The 18,590-nt window shown below is 39.9% G+C and overlaps 2 protein-coding genes across 6 annotated transcripts; one reads left to right on the forward strand and one right to left on the reverse strand.

Annotated features, from left to right (window-relative positions):
* The first annotated feature begins 2,244 nt into the window (after nt 1-2,244).
* LOC311037436 (syntaxin-2-like) lies at nt 2,245-13,161 on the forward strand. 4 transcript variants are annotated; one of them, XM_084046600.1, is made up of 12 exons: nt 2,245-2,446; nt 3,566-3,637; nt 3,829-3,928; nt 4,629-4,703; nt 5,829-5,902; nt 7,055-7,163; nt 8,601-8,674; nt 8,847-8,984; nt 9,478-9,588; nt 10,005-10,538; nt 10,743-11,705; nt 12,058-13,161. In XM_084046600.1, exons 1-10 carry the CDS (start codon nt 2,375-2,377, stop codon nt 10,092-10,094), a joined length of 915 nt encoding a protein of 304 aa, XP_083902726.1. In that variant the 5' UTR covers nt 2,245-2,374; the 3' UTR covers nt 10,095-10,538; nt 10,743-11,705; nt 12,058-13,161. The 4 variants fall into 4 exon arrangements, with proteins under 4 accessions (XP_083902726.1, XP_083902725.1, XP_083902728.1 ...); XM_084046599.1 differs by having other exon boundaries at nt 10,005-10,115; nt 11,635-11,705; XM_084046602.1 differs by lacking the exon at nt 10,005-10,538 and having other exon boundaries at nt 11,635-11,705.
* A 2,169-nt stretch (nt 13,162-15,330) lies between these two features.
* Nucleotides 15,331-18,590, reverse strand: pgam2 (phosphoglycerate mutase 2 (muscle)). Of its 2 annotated transcripts, XR_014599930.1 has the most exons (4): nt 18,071-18,590; nt 17,394-17,574; nt 15,716-15,985; nt 15,331-15,659 (listed from the first exon to the last, which is right to left on the reverse strand). XR_014599930.1 is itself a non-coding variant. In XM_084046268.1 (3 exons), the coding sequence occupies exons 1-3, from the start codon at nt 18,485-18,487 to the stop codon at nt 15,816-15,818; spliced, it is 768 nt and encodes a 255-aa protein (XP_083902394.1). In that variant the 5' UTR covers nt 18,488-18,590; the 3' UTR covers nt 15,331-15,815. The 2 variants fall into 2 exon arrangements, 1 of the variants encoding a protein (XP_083902394.1); XM_084046268.1 differs by having other exon boundaries at nt 15,331-15,985.

The raw sequence follows: 18,590 nt of genomic DNA on the forward strand, positions 1-18,590 counted from the left end.
ACAGGAAGAGAGTGGGCACCTGATAACTTGTTTTAAATATATTATTTATTTATTTTATATTTACATTTATTTTATAAATGGCGGGCCAAATGCATAATAATGTTTTAAGGACATTAAGGCCTAATAATTGCTACATTTCACTAAAAAACCTGTGCATAGCAGTCCTTTTGGGCATAAACAAGAAGTTGAAGAGTCAATTTAGGTCTGATAATGACATACCGTGCTTGTTCAAATCATAAATTCTTTACAATATTTCCGACTATTTTCCAAAGCATACATTTATTTATACAAATTGTCAAGTTAACATTTAGGTAACATCAGGTGCCCACTCGACCTTTATCCATCTGAGTAAGCCATCTACTTGCTGCATTTTAGTGAATGCAGCACACTGTAAGTATTTCCCTTTCCTTTCTTTCCTTAAAGAGATTAAAGCTGCAATTAGGGACATAATGAATACAACGTTATTTTACCCATCTGCAGTGGTTGGAGGTCTCCTTACTTACATAGGCCGATATACAGTGCATACACTGAGTTACAGCCTTTTGCGGGTTATATAGGCCTAGTGCTGTGCTGCACAGTAAAACTGTAAAGTGGGGAATCTTTCTGTTTATTAACCACTTGAACCCCAGAATCCGTATTGTGGGGAAAGCTTTCGCTGAAAAATTGCAGATCGACAAGCTCACAACATGACGCGTTGCGTTGCATTGTGAGCTTGTCGATCAGAAAACAGAAAATTCACTAGTATTGAGCCCTGAGGGACTCCGGTTACCCATATTTAAGTGGCTAAAAACAATTGAGAAACACTAAAACAAACACTAAAACACCAGTCTGTTGGTGATACAGTTACAGTTGGCAAACAATACTGCCCCAGAGAACACATTTATAGTACACTCCACAAACAGAATTTAAAATAGGTAAGGTTATTGTAAAACCTGACTCACATTGTAAAGCTCTTTTGATTCTCAGAGCTGGCTGTTACAAAGGTGTAGAAGGGGGTCACTGTTGACTGAAGAAGTGATGTTTGCCATGACAGTAACCAGAAAGGGTGGCAGAGCACCTCCTGCTGGTGGCCACTCGCACTGTAGATGGAGAAATTAGAAATTACAAACATGTTTTGCTAACTTTCACAATGTTATCCAGACTTGGGGCGATTTTTCTTGAACTTAAGTTCAAGAAAAATTAAAGTCAGAAATTAGGAGACTATTTTAAATGGGCTTAGAGTTGAACAGGAGCCAATATGTGAATACCATATGGCCACTGCAAATTTAGTCTTTCCCGTTGACCAATTATCTTGCTGAGGTATGATGAACACTGAGATTTTTTATTTTTTTTACTAAAGGAAGTCAAATTTGAAGCACAAGACAAAATGTTGCTTATTGATAAGTCCAAATCCCAAATAGGCTACATTGTAAATGATGATTAGGTTATTACTAGCCATGGTTCACATGATAACAGTCATGTTTCAGGGGCGGGCTAGGTATTACCTGTCTAGTTTACTCACGGATCCTTCTGTTTGATAACACGATGTTTATCAACCTGCATCCACTCCATCCAGCTGGACTAATCATATAATCGGAAGCACCTGCAGTCATTTCCAGACTTTGAATTAAAAACGGTGGCTACTATTGAGTTTTCAAAGCAGACATTTTGACATTTCAGGAGGGGTCATCTACATGCTGGCTTGTTGTGTGTGGACATCATATCTATGATGGACATTGTTTGTCAGGAGGAACACGGATGGTTTGGGGGCGTGCCTTCGCGTTTGACGTGCTATCCTCCTCCTCACCATCTACAGGTGAGGTCCAGGGTTGCCATGTCCGCTTATCATAAGCGACTTTGAGGTTGTTTTTCTGTAAAGACGCTTGTAATTGCGGGTTGCGTTTTTTGGGCCTTGTTTGTAAAACGCGTAGTTGCTTATTTGGTCTTGCTTCCTAAACCAGCGGGTATAAAATATTTTCATGTCAAGGACCCCCAAATTAATATGTAACATTAATTAAAATGATTAATATTGTGCCAGGGGGTTGTGTTGTTAAAATGTTTGCAACACATTCAAAATGTTTCAAGATATGTTTTGAAAATAGCTGATCTGACCACAAGCTCACGCGAGCTTGTAGATCTGCTATTTTCAAATAGCCGATGTTGGGCGTTGGCCAAGGCTATCATGTGACCTAGTCGCTTCTTTTGGTTTTGTTTTCCTCGACCTGGTTGCTTGTATCTCTGACAAAATCTGGCAACGTTGATCGCTGACAATGCTGTGGAGAGTGGAGACACATCATGCAGCTTGTGTTGTTGTGCGTAAATGAAAGCGACTTTTCACTAAGTTTTGAAAGCAAAGGACGTTAATAACAACAACTCGCTGACTGACTACCCTTTCATGTTGATGGACACACGCCCTCAGTCGGATGGATCATTTGTTATGAAGGATCGATTGGCAGAACTTCTATCCGTGAGTAGCGAGTCTTTCATTCAAGGAGACAATGAAGCCTGACGCCCTGGGGCGTCTGTTCGTCTGACTAGTGGTGTAAAGTAATTAAGTACATTTACTCAACTACAATTTTTAGGTGTTTTTACTTTACTGGAGTATTTCCACATTTCAATCCTTTTACTTCTACCCCATTACATCTCAGAGGCAACTATTATTTACTCCACTATAATTACTACAACTATAACTAGAATTATATATACAAGCTCACAACACGTCATCTGCTATTTTCAAACATTTTAGTACTTTTGGTACTTTAAGTATATGTTGATGCCAATACTTTTGTGCTTTTACTCAAGTTGCATCTTGAACACAGGGCTTTTACTTGTAACAGAAACAGAGTATTTTTGTATTGTGGTATTGCTACTTTTACTCAAATATCTGAGTACTTCATCCACCACTGCTTTCCTGATTTTTTTCCGTTTTATGTTTGCTGTTCTTCTGCAGTCGTGGACTAACTGTTGTCTATAGACTTCACTCTGCCACTTCCACAATATTTAAACCGTTATAACCCAAACAATTCTGTAACAGCTGTAATATCATACAGGATAGGTGGGCACTAGGGACACCTGGGTACCTTAATGTAAAATTGGCTTAAAAAATAAAACATTTGAAAAATGGTCTTAAGTAATGTAAAGTATACATGATGTGAACTTGCACAGTACATCATTATTAGACTTAATTGTATCCTTCAACTTCTTGTTTATGCCACACAATGACTGGATATACAGGTTTTGTAGCAATTTGTAGAAATATTAGACCTTCATTGTCGAATGTTTAAGCAAGTTTTAGTCATGTATAATTTACTTTACTTAAAAACATTTTCCAAATATTACATTTTTTTACATTTTGGACAAAATAGCCAATTTAACACCGAGGTGCCCACCTGTTACCAGGATACAGGATAGGTGGGCACTTAGGGACATCTGGGCACCTCGATAGCAGACACCTGTTGTTTGATGTCTTATTTATTCACTGCAGATTAGGCCTTCATTGATGGCCTTTTCTTCTGAGAGGGGGGGAGGCATTTAAGTAGCATATGGGTGTAAACTGTTTTGTTTTGTTTTATTTTTTTTAATATAGATAAGCAACAGAGCGGATGACATAACCTTTACGATGGCACGCAATGTTTACATGGAAGAGTTTTTCATTAAGGTACATTCATTGTGTGTGTGTGTGTGTGTGTGTGTGTGTGTGTGTGTGTGTGTGTGTGTGTGTGTGTGTGTGTGTGTGTGTGTGTGTGTGTGTGTGTGTGTTTGTTCCCAATTTGGTGTTATTTTAATGTTCAAATAAGGAATGAACATGACCTGTAGATGATTATTCTATGTATTTCATACCATATGAAGGTGAGAGAGGTGAGAGGCATCACTGAGAAGATTTCCTCTCAGGTGGATGAGGTGGAGAGAACACACAGTGTCATCCTCTCTGCTCCAATCCCAGAACAGAGTGAGTATAGACCCTATCGGCTGACCACACAGTCAGTGTTAAATAAACTCTAAAAACTATTCCAGAGTTAAATTAACCACTTAAACCCCATATGGGTAACCGGTGTCCCTCAGGGCTCAATTGTTGTGTCTTTTCAGTTTTCTGTTATTGTGGGGAATGTTTTCACTGACAATAGCCTATAATAAAACATAACAGCGATGGTGGTTTTCACTGTCTTGCAATTGGTATTCTGACCAGCCTTGGAAAACACTGATCTTGTGCCTTTAAAAAAAGTCTGCCCACCCTTGTATGTAGCTGAACTGGAGCTGAACTATTCCAAGTGCCACCTATCGCTACACAGTAAAATCCTGAGGGATAATTGAACTCTTGAGAGTGTACAAATGTAACCAAATGGACCATTATGGGTACATTTTGTTACATTTGTACATTCTTGTTCACTGAGGATTTTGACTGTGGTATGTGAAAAGTTGGCTCATACACACAAACAAAACAAAACAAAACAAGACAAGACAAGACATGATGGCAGATGACAGACACAGTACATAAGTCAAGTTGTGTCATCTAAAGAAACAACAGGCTTTTGGTGATCAGAAAATCAGATAGATTTGGATATCAGAGATATTTGGCTTTTTAATTATTTGGAATAGCCTATTAAACACAAAATAATAACACTTACACCCCTTCTTTATCTTCTTTTCAGGAACCAAAGCTGAACTGGAGAAGCTGAATAATGACATCAAGAAGAACGCTATTGCAGTCCAGGCCAAGCTGAAATGTTTGTGCAGATATTGTCTTTTAACCAAGAACTAATTCCAATCATGTTTTCTGGACATTGTTTTGTCTGTATGTCGGTAGTGATAATCTTGCATGTGGGACTGGTACAGATTTGAAGAATCAAAATAAACGTTATGGATTAAACGTAGATAGTTACCATACATAAGGCGCATATCGTCGCTGTCGGTGAGAAAACCTTGCATGTCCAAAACTGTTAGATGTAAAAAAAAAAAGAGAAAAGAAAATGTTCTAATGGATCCACTGTAGTCATTATATACATAGTCACAAGCTGTTGTTAATTATTTTAATTGGTTAAACATTTATAAAGCCCACTGACAGACTAACCACTTTCAGAATGTAAAAACTTTTCTAAAATAGCAGATCTACACGCATTGTGAGCTTGTATATCGGCTTGTAGATTTCTTTAAGCGACACTGTCACACAACGAAGTAGGGCATTAATTTAATTTACGGAAAGAAAAACAAAAGTTGAAGACAGGTTTTTATAACAATATATGAAAACAGCAGCAGGTATATACAACCACAGTTTCAGGTGCATAGCTAGTGTGACATGTCTCAATAATTGAAACACTGGGAACAGGAAGCTGTCCCTTGTTCATGGGGACACATACCTGTACTTTCAAACCCTGCGAGGAGGAACTGTCCACACTGTGTTTCTATACTTCCTGCAGTGTGGCGTTCATGGCTCACCTCATTTTACTTGCAAATGTGCTGAAAGGCGAAGCTGCTGTTATGTTAATCTGAAGTAGACATGAGCCAAAACTAGACATTCAGTCCCTGGATTAAATTCAAGTACCTGTATATCTCTCACTATCAACAACGGAGACATCAACCCTTTGCACAATGATCTGTTATAACTTAAAGTTGTCTGCATGTGTATAATGTTCATGGAATAATTTGTGTTTAATAACCACTTTTAACTTTTAAATAGCAGATCTACAAGCTCACAACGTGATGCGATGTGTTGAGTTTGTATATACTGTAAGCATTTTTATTTTGAATTAGGGCACATAAGCCAAGTGCAGAATGGCTTTAGCTGTGTTAAGTATGTTTGGTTTTGTTAAAATGTCATGTGATTCATATTTTTGTATTGTTTTTTTTTTCAGCTATGCATGAGAGCTTGCCTATAGATGAGAATGGAAACAATACCTCGGCAGACCAGCGTATTCAGAAGAACCAGGTCTGACATTCCGTCTACTGTGTTTGCTCTGCTGTCATGTACCAGCCAGGTGTAAGAAGTTGGTTACCTGCTGGTTTGATCATTCTTTCACTTAACCACATGAACCCTAGCGTCCCTGTTATGGGGTGAACATTAGTCAAAAATAGCAGATCTACTTTACAGGCTTACAACGCATTGCCACTCCACATGTTGTGAGCTTGTAGAGCTGCTACGTATTTTCGGCAAAGAGACAACACTACGTGATAATCCTTATAGCATACTGTTTTGGCCGTTGGCATGCAAGAAAGTCACATTTTATTCCTACTATTTTGTACTAACAGGAAATGACAGGGAGTGTTGCCTGATGGACATCATTGAGCTGCAACTTATCAGCTTCTTCCAATTTAAAATCTAAAAGCTTCAGTGTACAGCAAAAATCAACTAGCAAAAGTATTTTATCCCACAAATGATCTGGTAATTATTTTGTTAACTGTTTTTATCGTTCTCCTTTGAGATGGCAGAAAATATGCTCCCCAGGTTGATCAACTTTATTTCCAGCAATGGAGAGCTCTTCCCCTTTTGCTTTGTGGGACAATAGTGTTTATCAATACTTGAAAATCCAACAGTTATAGCAGGCATATGGGCATTTTTGAGGCCTTGTTCAGACTGGTAGCCCAAATCCAACCCCCTTTTGTGATTTCCTATCCAGATTGGACCTGGATGGGTTTTATGAAGTCTAAGCAAGGCTAAGGAATGGGATTACAATTCGATTTCAATGTGTTCAGACTGGACAGCAATATGGAAGCAATATCCTGTTACATTCATTATGCCTCCATCACTGGCTGAGCCTGTTTTCAGGTTCTCTGTCCATCTGTCTGAACTTGAATGTGATATCTCAGGAACGCCTTGAGGGAATTGAATGACATTTGGCACACATTTCCACATAGACTGAAGGATGAACTAATTAGAAGTAGGTGGTCAAGGGCGTTGTGACCTCAGAAATCCTGTTCATTAAATACTTAATTTACTATGGTACATACAGTATACTATAAATCAACTGGTTGGCGGAGGTATACAACTGCAATGTGTTATTTCTAGTTTCATGCTACATGGGACAAAAATACAATAAAACCAGCCAAAATCAATTTGCTAACATACGTTTTCCCCTTCAAGCACTCAGATCTGACCCGGTCATTTGTGGAGGTCATGACAATTTACAACAATGCACAAGTCACCTTCAGAGAAAAGTGTAAAGCACGAATTCGGAGGCAACTGGAAATCAGTAAGTCCGAAAATACAACCTAAATACACGCAGTGGTGTAAAGTAACTAAGTACATTTACTCAAGTACTGTACTTAAGTACAATTTTGAGGTACTTTTACTTTACTGGAGTATTTCCAATTGTCTATACTTTTACTTCTACTCCACTACATCTCAGAGGCAAATATTGTACTTTTAGTCCATTGTATACTCTACAAGCTCACAACGCGTCCCATCGCAGCGCGTTGTGACCTTGTAGATCTCCTATTTTCAAACATTTTAGTGCTTTTACCTTTGGTAATTTACGTACATTTTGATACCAATGCTTTTGTACTTTTACTCAAGTCAATTTTGAATTTGGGACTTTTACTTGTAACAGAGTACTTCTACAGTACATTGCAGTATTAATACTTTACTTAAGTAAAACATTTGAGTACTTTTTCCACCACTGAATACACGCACCCATTGTTCCCTTGCAGTTCAGCGTCAGTTAAATCTGCCATCTGCCTCTTTTGTTGTGTACATCTGCATCCTTTCATAGCAATTGTAGTGTTTGCTCTGGAGGGGAGCTCTGCCCCTCCTTGAGAAATATGAGCTAGCTTGCAAAAGGATACGTGTGTGTGTGTGTGTGTGTGTATTAGCGTTTCTATGGCAACCGTTGCTCGGGTAGTTGAGAAAGGTGCAGCAATAATTGGTCAGTGACGAGTAATACAAAAATATACAGTGTACTGTATTTTCCGCACTATAAGGCGCATCTGAGTATAAGGCGCACCTTCAATAAATGTATTATTTTCATATATAGGGCGCACCGCATGATAAGGCGCATCCGCACTATAAGGCGCACTGACGGCGCGCCTTATAGTGCGGAAACCAAGGGAACCAATATTGATACATATATAAGGCGCATCGGATTATAAGGCGCATCCGCACTATAAGGCGCACTGACGGTGCGCCTTATAGTGCGGAAAATACGGTATATATATTTAATATTCAGTATAAAAGTTACATTGATTCCTGAAATGTCCTTAAATGTAAGACTTTGAATGATCTAAGCTGATTCATTTACAGCATGTCCGTCTATTTATGTTTATAAAATGCTTCTTTCCACATACTAGAAAGGGACTTGTTTAGCCTTTTGTACATACTGCTTTATGTTTGGATTGTTGAAACAATTATATTAAATACTAATGTTAATCTACTTGCTACACTGGCTAATCTACTGTATACTTTCAAAAAGGCAAGCATTAAGCAGGATGTTTGCAATAAATGGCTTTATTATTGTGGTCCTATTTTGCCTATAGCAATCTTGGTGTGATAACCAACCATAGGTGGTAAAATATGTAACTCAATGAATAAGAAATTGTTGACAACTTTTTACTAATTTCTGTTAAATCTGTAAGTGAATAGAGGAAAAATAAATATAATACACATTTCTCTCTCTCCCCCCATGTAAATTCAGCTGGTAAAATCACCACGGATGAAGAGTTGGAGGAGTTATTGCACAGTGGCAATCCTGCCATCTTCACAGCTGATGTTAGTTCGATTTTCCGCACCACAGACCATCAACCTCCAAAACTCAAAAAATGTTTAATCCTTGGCTGTGATATTATATGTTTGTACTGCTGCTGACAGATATAATACTCAAGGCTAATACAAATGTTGCAAGAAGAACACACTACAGCCCAACATACATGTCTCTATGCAGATGGTGTCAGACTCACAAACAACACGGCAGGCCTTGAGTGAGATCGAGTCTCGTCACCAGGACATCATCCGTCTGGAGACCAGCATCAGAGAGCTGCAGGAGATGTTCCTTGACATCGCCATGTTGGTAGAGACTCAAGTAAGATGTGACTCCCTGTGTGTCATTCATATTTACAGCAATTCCCCATTATACTTATATCTGCAAGCTCACATCGTGCCATGCTGCTACACCGGTGTGCCACAAAGTATAAATCAGGCATTATTGTGAGCTTGCTAAGGTGAGCACACTGATGTTATCGTCACTATTTATTTATTGTTTTATTGGCCACAGGCCGAAATGAGGAATTTAGTTCCTGAGGCTGAGTGTGTCTATATCTTTATTATATACCCAACCTTTATTTGCCCTGGTTGAAGGTTAGTGATTATAGGACCAAGAGGAGGATGACTGGTATCAGCTCTGGGGCTCTATAAGGAAGGGACGGCATAATATCTGTAATCACTAATCTAAATGAATGAGCCATATTAAACCTAAGTTAGGAGAATGCTAAACAAATTGTTCCACAATTCTGTCTGTCTGTCTGTCTATTAATTTAATCTAAATCTAATCTATTCTAATCTGTGTACTCTTTCAGGGAGACACCATAAATAATATTGAAAAGAATGTGAGCACTGCTGTAGACTATGTGGACAAGGCCAAAGGAGAGACCAAGAAAGCAGTGGTCTACCATAAACGGGCACGCAGGGTAAGCCTCAACCTCGGCTTCTTCAAGTTGTTTCACAGCCCTGCTACTACAGCCCCTGATCAACAGCCCTCTGAAATATCAAATTAAGTATCAAATAATGTGTGCACATATGCAGTCTACTCAGTGAGCGAGAGTGTCTTATCTGCCATGCCGTTGACAGGCACTTCCCTAAAATGGGTTTTATCACTGTGAAAACGAAAGGACTGGACTTAACTGCCTCTTCTTTCATTTTTTTGCTTTGAAATCTTATAGTTAAAAAAAAAAAAAAACATTCTGCTGTCATAGCAGAATGTGATGTGAATGTTTGTACTGAAACGTGTTGTTCTGTGGTTACATTGACATACCTCCTCTGCGAATATCAGTGTTCATGCGCAACATGCCAAATCCTAACCATTTTGTTGTTTGTCTCTTGGCAGAAGCATGTCATAATTGCCCTAGTGGTTCTGGTCCTGCTCGCTGTAATCGCTCTAGCGGTCGGTTTGTCTCTGGGCCTTCCCAAGGCCTAAACCCACCAACCTCAAACAGAGGTAACTACAACCTAACACTTTGGGCCTGTTGAGCCAAAATCATCCAGCACAAAACTTTTAATGGAACAAAAATTACTGCATGCTTTTGTAAAAAAACAGCGCCTGGCTTCATCAGCAGCAGCATCTGATTCATACTTAGTCGCACGGCCGCATCGCAGTGGAAATAGTGCCCTATAAGCTCACAGCGCGTTTCATTCGCATTCGCTATTTCCGGTGCACAACGCCATCGTGCAATGGGATAAATATTACGCCTAACTGAAATAACTGCTAATGTTAGTAATTGCGGAGATGTTTGTCATCATGGAAGTTTAGCAGACAAAGAAACCGCTTGGAGAATAGAGTGACACTTTTAATATTACGTGGTAAGCACTAAGCAGCCCATCAGAAGATTCGGCCATTAACTAATTACAGACATGCAAACTTGTAGCTTTTCAGTAGCCTGGTAAACCCTCCCTCCAGAAATCTCATTTCCATTTGATTTAAATGGAAATGAGATTTCTGGAGGGAGGGTTTACCAGGCTAGCTTTTTAGGGCAATTGTGTGACACCTGACCCGAAGAAAAAGACATGTTGTCACCTTTTTCACCTCGGAGCTGTTTGCATGCCTGTAATTAGAATTCAAGAAAAGAACACACACTTTGGAGGCCAAAGGGATGACTGTTTAAATGATTAGGTAAAGCAACTTTCTTTTTATAATGTGATGTTTTTTTTTAGACTAATAGTTGACCACAGTTAACTGTCTCCTTTTCCCCCACAACATTATCTTTGGTGGTGTGATAGTTGGTCATCAGTCATCACTTTATTTATCATCATTGGAGAATTCACAATTCCAACCCTAAATAAACAAAAGTAATGCTAATGCAGCAATTTTATATAAAGGTCATGTAAGTGATATCTTTTATAAAAGAAGTGTTAAATAGCTCTATTATAGTCCGATAGCAACCATTGCTATAGTGTGTTCAGTAACAGGGGTCTCCCCGTCTGTCCAGCTCTTTAGTAAACAGAACATTTATTTTATAGTTGGTATACCAGTTTTATCCAATCAGGATAGAAAGCTCATAAAGAAGGTCAAAGAAGTGATGAAACGACAATTGAGCAGACAAAATTTGAACTGGAACATTAATTGTATGTAGCTTATGTAGATCAACATACAGAGTCCTCACTCCTGATTAGATACAATTGGTATCCAGACCTGAATTATTTTTTTCTGTTTACTAAAGAGCTGGAGAGACGGTAAGACCCTTGTTACTGAACAAACACTCTAGTCTAGTAATGATTAAAAAAAAAGGTCCCTCAAATTATCCAATGATACAATATTGTATATATAACTTGAGCAATTATCTGATATCACAGCTGTCATCTTGGGCAGCTCCAGTATGTGAGTTTTACACCTGGGTGTAGTCTTGTCTTTAAAAGACAGAAGCTGGACAGGGGGAAATGGTGACAATGTCAATTATCCACCAGAAGATGGCGCTGAAACCCTGACACTGTAGTTCCTGTTTTCTTCTCTCTCAAAACAGAGCATGTGCACTAGCCTGGGAGCCTGCTAGTGCATGAATCTGCCAGCTGAAATTTCATTTGCTGTGGCCTGGCGATGCCTAATCTGAGTTCCCAGAAGTTTTCGCCAGCTCTGGCGAGGAACTTCTGGGCCAGAGCCCTGGTATTTGTGGGCGGGATGTACCTTACGCTCTGAATCTGAGCGGACACGCCTCTTACCGGTCTGAGAGCTGTGCAACTCGTCTAAAAAGTCCGACGAGAGGCAAACAGCAGTACACAACAATGGCGGCCGAAATTTCTCAAGGGGAAATTGCTTCCCGTCGATCCTATTTAGATGCAACACCCACTGCATGTTTCCCCTTTTCTTCATTGGCTGTTGATTTGAATCACAGCGCAGTGGCCGCGCCCCTGCTGTCCAAGCTCCGACGCTAACCCTCCCAGACTAGGCGATGCCAGGCTAAACTTGCACACCAAATTTAAAACAAACAAACTTGAATGTCAGTTGAATATTCATTATCCACATAGTGCCTTATTACCTTCTGTGTTGCTTTGACTCGTTACAGTGAGTTTTATTTGTGTCTTTGACTTTATGTACAAGAGGAGTATCCTTTAATTTTTGTTGGCTACTTATAACTGTAGAATATAATGCCAAATGTGTGAATTACTGTATATTTCGTTATTTTGTCTGAGTTTAATATATTGTTTTTAGAAAGGCGTGTGTTATATAATTGTGAAATTGAGCAGCTGTGATGATGAACAAAGCAAAATAACTGACTGACTTGTGGAAATGCTGAAAAAAAGGTAATAGGGTGCTACAGGAATGACATTTTTTATAAGCCAACCTGGAAGTTACACTGTCATAGGTTCCCACTGCAGTTTTCTAATGGAGTTTTTACATTTGGTTTAAGATAATGTAAGGGGGAGAAAGCTCTGTAGCAATAAAAGACAGTAATACATTTTGTTCAACAAGATAATCTCCACAAATCAACAGTTATGATTTATGAACCACATTAGTTAAGATAAACATACAGCGCATTCGAAATGTTGTATTGTAGAACAAAACCTGAAACTCTTGGAATTATGTAAACCTCATACCGTGCTTTTGGAATATATTAGGTGGGGCTGTGTAAAACAGACATGGGTGACACGGTGTTCCCTTCCAAAAAATTACAAACTGAATTAACCAAGCTTGGTTGTCACATATGGCATAGGGACTCTCATTCTATTTCAACCGTCTGCTTAGAGAAATATTGTCTTTTCTTAAGTCACATTCTGATTATCTTTTACATTGCAGCTTTGCAAAAGAATACAAAGTAAATGAATGAAGTTTTCTACAGCTCTACAAGAGATGATGTCACTTGTCTATTGTGAATCCAGCTATGTTATGTTTAGATATACTCTGTACGACGGTGTTGCATGCCAAACAATTTCCAATTTACAAGCTCATTTGTGAGCTTTATCTGCTTTATGGTGTGCCCACCGTAGGGTGGAATATAAATCAGGCTTCGAGCCATGTTTGTACACTGACGCCATTTCCAATGTTGAAAATAAAAAAAATAAAGCATGTGAGGGGTATTTTCATTTGTCATTTTAAGAAATAAGGGGCACTGGCAACTCTGTAGCCTAATAGCAGCGGTTTTAGCTTTTGTTTTTTAACCACATCCTAGCATCCCCATCCTCGGCATTTCATAATAGACAAAATAGCCAATCTACAAGCTTGCTACGTGATGTGTTGTGAGCTTGTATGTAGATCGGCTATTTTCGGCAAAGAGATTTGTTATAGAGGAAAGATAGAGGGGGACCAAGTATACGTAGGGTTTAAGTGTTTAATACTATATATATATATATATATATATATATAATTTTTTTTTTTAAATATGAAATATATATACCGTATGTATGTATGTGTGTATATATATATATATATATATATATATATATATATATATATATAGACAAATATAGCTGGCTCCAGCTTAAATGAAGACCTGTATCAAAGCAAGAGGGATCAATAGCCATTATTGATATCAAGATCTTTCTCTTGTCTTTTTTTCGAAGCAACCAAATGTCTGTTAATACTGTTAGTGTTCAATGCAACCAATCATCTTGAATGTCCCTTTGATACAATTATGTACTGACAAAACTTCTCAGAATAGTAACAGAGAATGGGTAATGTAATGTGGCGCGTCCATCGAAGGGAATTTCACAGCAAAACCTTGTTAGTTTATTCTGAGAGTGTATTGGTCCATTTTTCCCACTCCCTGAGTTAAAATAAATGAATATTTTGCGGTGCACATCAACAGTAATATACTCAAAACCATTTGTAACTCAAGAGATTGAACAAATGTACACATAGGTTACATTTGTACACACTCAGAGTTAGAACAACACTGAGGATTTTGTGTATCCATTTGCCCTGCAACTGTCCTGTGGAGATATCAAGGGAGCAGCTGCTTAGCATAGACATGGCCCTGTGCCATATAATACACAGCGCCCCTTGTCTGTACTGGAGGGGAGTGGACAGACAGTTAGGCCTCCTCTGCACCTTCTAGCGTCACCATGGCTTTCCACACTGCACCACAGGAATAATGTCGAACCCACTGACCTCTCTCTCTCCTTCCTTCTTTATCTCTCTCTCTCTCTCTCACTCACTCACTCTCTCTCTCTCTCACCTTTGTTTCTGTCTCTGTCTGACTCTGCCTATATCTTGACGTGATTACACAGCATCCCTCTGCTCTTAGCTAGCAAATAATTGCTGGACAGGTAGACAAAAAACAACCACAAAACAAATACACACACAGAGACACACACACACACACACACACACACACACACACACACACACACACACACACACACACACAAACCCAGCACAATACAAAACAGTCCATCAGTGGGAGATAAAGGATTCAGTTTGACAAATATAATAAAAGCCTTTAGCCAAAGCCTGAGGCTGGTTTTAAACACTGCAAAGCTTCCTGAGATTCTAATCTTTGTGGGTATTGAATTCCACTTCCCCACTACTGAGAAATCAGGCTGACCAAAGCCTGTTTGTCTGTCTGTCTGTCTGTCTGAACTGTGATACCCAGACAGACACTACTATTGAAGATACTCTAGCACAGGGGTTTTCAAAACTTTTCATATCATGGACTCCCAAATCTATTTTCATTAGACTATGGACTGCCATTTCAAATGATTCTGTCCGGTGTTATGAAAGTATGTTTTGTTTTTAAATTAAATTGTCTCACTGTCATAATGTATTGATATTGAAAGAAACTGTAATTTGTATAATGTTATTATTTCAAGTACCACACTCAATAACCCCTGGGGGTCCCCAGACTCCACTTTGAAAACCACTGTTCTAGCAGTTCTAATGGCAATGCCAAAACCAGGATAGACCAGGCATCCTCTAAGAGGTGGTGCTGCAAGATTATGAATAATTTTAAAACACAAGGCATGCATCAGAGTAAAATATGTTATTAAAAGAATATATATAGTTATAATTTGTCAATTTATTACAGTGATGATAGTCTGTTTGCTTTGTATCTAATACTTTTAGCATTTGTCCTGTGCAGAACAGACGATAAAGGTTAATAGAATAAAGAGATAAGGATGACATTACAATTTAATACACAGAAAGGCAACTATGTACAATTACAGTAAGCGCATAGGGAGAGGAGAATGTAAAAAAGAAGAAGAAAAAACCCAACAAACAGAAATAGACAAAAAAGTGGTTTCTTTATTGGTTGTATCAGAGTGATGGCATCCTCAAATCAGGGCACAGCCTGTTCGCACGGGCTGTACTTCACCGTAAGTGAGTGTTCGTGTTTAGGTGAAAGAACGAGAGGTAGTGCTATAGGCATCTGTTTGAACTGACAGGTCATTCATTCTATCCCACACATGGAACAGTGTTACTCTGTCATTTCATCAACACAGGAGGCCAGCTAGCTAAGTAGCTGCGGTTGGCCTTTTGTCATCCACAATGACCCAGGATGGAATGGACTGCTGGTGAGGGTTGTGTACACAGCACAAACCAGTGTTAGTTTAACTCAGGGAGTGTAAACTTGAAAACCTTTTGTTTTACTCTCTCAGAGTTAAAACAACACTCCGGATTTAGCTGTGTAGGGAGATGGATAGGACTGGGAATAGACAAGATGGAGGTGTTCAGGGAAGTGGGAGATACAGTCTCTAGCTTTTCTTTTCTTTACTTCTTTGCTTTGCCCTGGGCAGCCACCGCCTCCATTGCCTTCTTTACTGTCTCCTCATCGCCCAGGAAAGCCATGGGCTTAATGGGCTTCAGGTCTGCGTCCAGCTCATACACAATGGGGATTCCTGTGGGCAGGTTCAGCTCCATGATGGCTGCATCAGACATACCTGGACGATAGACGATAGAAAGAAAGCTCAGGTTAGAGTTAGACACACACTGTACAGCTGGTTATGTGTCAAGAGTACAGAATGAAAACGGGACCACAAGTTGATTTACAGACTTAATTATCATATAACTTCCTTCTTCTTTTCACTCTACTATTAGTATTATTATTATTATTATTATTATTATTACCGGTAGTATTATTATTCCTTCAAGGGGTTGAGTAGTTTCAGAGCTCTCCTCAGCCTATACAGAGTAAAAACCTTAGTGTTCATTTATCTTTTGTAACTTTGAGAGTGTACAAATGTAACCAAATGGACCCATAAGGGTCTCAGAGTGAAATGAACACTCAGGATTTTAAAATGCAGACATATGCCCGAGGCTTCTTCTCTGCCTGTATCATTACTTTTCTCCATATTCAGCCACTCTTGAAAATGTACAACCTTTCTATAGAAAGGTCACGCCTGAAACAGGAGCCACGGTCATGGCCTTCTCCACTGTCTGTGAGCTCTGGACAAGTCACCGTGCTATTTTTAGATTCTGTGTAAACTGGGGAAGTGTGTGTGTCTGTCTTTCTGTGTCTGCTTATCTGTGTGTGTGTGTGTGTGTGTGTGTGTGTGTGTGTGTGTGTGTGTGTGTGTGTGTGTGTGTGTGTGTGTGTGTGTGTGTGTGTGTGTGTGTGTGTGTGTGTGTGTGTGTGTGTGTGTGTGTGTGTGTGTGTGTGTGTGTGTGTGTGTGTCTGTGTGTGTGTGTCTGTGTGTGCGTGCGTGCGTGCGTGCGTGCGTGCGTGCGTGTGTGTGTGTGTGCCTTTACATGTCAGTCGTTAGGGTACTGTATGTGAACATTCATGGAGCACGGGACACATATGCCTCTTGAAACATGACATCTTTGACCTTTTAACTCGGATTATTGCTAGAATACTTTCATGCATAATAACCCTAGTACGGTAGGTTACATACCTACTACATACTGTATGCACATTTTACCATTTTACTGCAAAAGAATTGCACATGATATTCCCAATTAGTCCAAGTGCAGATGGCCAGGTCAGTCTTTAGGTGCTGAAGTCTATCTATATGCTTTCTACTTATACATTATACAACTGACCAGCCCAGGCACGGAGGGCCAGGTCGGATGTCAAGTCGTCTTTGATATTGTCTTTCATATTTTCATATATTAACGTTCAATTTTATCCTTTTGCTACTTATTCTGTAGTTATTCCCTTCCATTTTCTGTATCTTTGTTTCATCCTCACTGCAGTGCTGCTGCAGCTACATTTCCCTTGGGATCAATAAAGGTCTATCAATCTATTCCCTACCTAGGATGTGTCCTTATTCCCGTTCGAACACTAACTTCCTTCTACTTTTCACTCTCCTCTATGTCATCTGCATTCTACTTTATGGCAGCGCTCACCCTCTAAGTGCTTGACGATGCCACGGAGACTGTTGCCATGGGCAGCGATGATGACGTTCTTCCCAGCCTTGATCTGTGGTGCGATGACATCGTTCCAGAAAGGCAGAGCACGGGCAATGGTGTCCTTCAGCGACTCACAAGTGGGCAGTTCACCAGCCTTCAGGTCCTTGTAACGCCTTGACTAGTGGGAGCAGAGAACACCAGAGGATTGGATTGTCACTGCAAAACAGCGACAGCTGCAGACGTTATGTAACTATTTCAAAGGCCAGCGAGTAAATGGTGGATTGTGTGGCACTTATTGTGATGAATGAGATGGCTAACTGGACTGGATCTTTTTAATAAAGCTCCAAATTAGTTTTTTCATAATAGTGTTATTTCTTTCTAGTTCTTAGACATGGGTGTTATATAATGAACAATTAATCGCCATCGGACAAGTCATTTTTCATCCTGTCAACGTTCAGACATTTAGGTCAGGTAGGGTCTGCAATTGATCTAATCCTATGAATCACACATTCTAATTAAGTTTAGATGTCTTGTCCCTTGTTTCCTCTGGCGTCCTTTTTTGGGCATATCATTGTAGGCGAAAATTGAAAACCTTTCTAAATAGCAGGTGTGCAAGCTTGTAGATCGGCTATTTTTGACATTTATTTTCCAAGATATTCAAGTGAATAACTTACCTCACTGATGACCTTGTGGTAGTTGTGGTCCTTATCCATTGGGGGAGGGGGGATGTCGAAGGAGCGACGCCAGATTTTGACCTGTTCCTCCCCGTGCTTTTCAGCGGTCTCGGCCTTGTTGAGGCCAGTCAGGCCGCCGTAGTGGCGCTCGTTCAGGCGCCAGGTGCGGTGAACTGGCAGCCACATCTGGTCTGTGCCCTCCATGATGGTCCAGAGGGTCTTCACGGCACGCTTCAGCACGGAGGTGTAGCACACGTCGAACTTCATGCCGGACTCCTTGATGGCCAGGGCGCCGCGCTTGGCCTCCAACACGCCTTTCTCGCTGAGATCGGCATCAAACCAGCCGCAGAAACGGTTCAGGTCATTCCAGCAACTCTCTCCGTGGCGGACGATAACCAGTTTATGGGCACAAGCCATGTTTCACAGACTTCTTTCCTTCACCCTGAACCAAACACAGAGAGGCACAGTCTTTGTGGTGCACACACACTCGCTGACCGACAGTGAGCACTGAGCCCACATA

Source organism: Gymnoscopelus microlampas, assembly GCF_963454915.1.
Source record: "Gymnoscopelus microlampas genome assembly, chromosome: 21".
Classification (NCBI taxonomy): Eukaryota; Metazoa; Chordata; class Actinopteri; order Myctophiformes; family Myctophidae; genus Gymnoscopelus; species Gymnoscopelus microlampas.

What these genes read in the sequence shown, in the direction of transcription:
- LOC311037436 (XM_084046600.1), top strand. Translation starts at nt 2,375, where the DNA reads ATGTTGATGGACACACGCCCTCAGTCGGATGGATCATTTGTTATGAAG. An exon ending in TGGAAGAGTTTTTCATTAAG is followed by an intron (nt 3,638 to 3,828) that starts GTACATTCATTG and finishes TACCATATGAAG; the next exon opens with GTGAGAGAGGTGAGAGGCAT. An exon ending in TGCTCCAATCCCAGAACAGA is followed by an intron (nt 3,929 to 4,628) that starts GTGAGTATAGAC and finishes TCTTCTTTTCAG; the next exon opens with GAACCAAAGCTGAACTGGAG.
- pgam2 (XM_084046268.1), bottom strand. Translation starts at nt 18,487, where the DNA reads ATGGCTTGTGCCCATAAACTGGTTATCGTCCGCCACGGAGAGAGTTGC. An exon ending in ACCACAAGGTCATCAGTGAG is followed by an intron (nt 17,575 to 18,070) that starts GTAAGTTATTCA and finishes TGCTCCCACTAG; the next exon opens with TCAAGGCGTTACAAGGACCT. An exon ending in CATCGTCAAGCACTTAGAGG is followed by an intron (nt 15,986 to 17,393) that starts GTGAGCGCTGCC and finishes TCTATCGTCCAG; the next exon opens with GTATGTCTGATGCAGCCATC.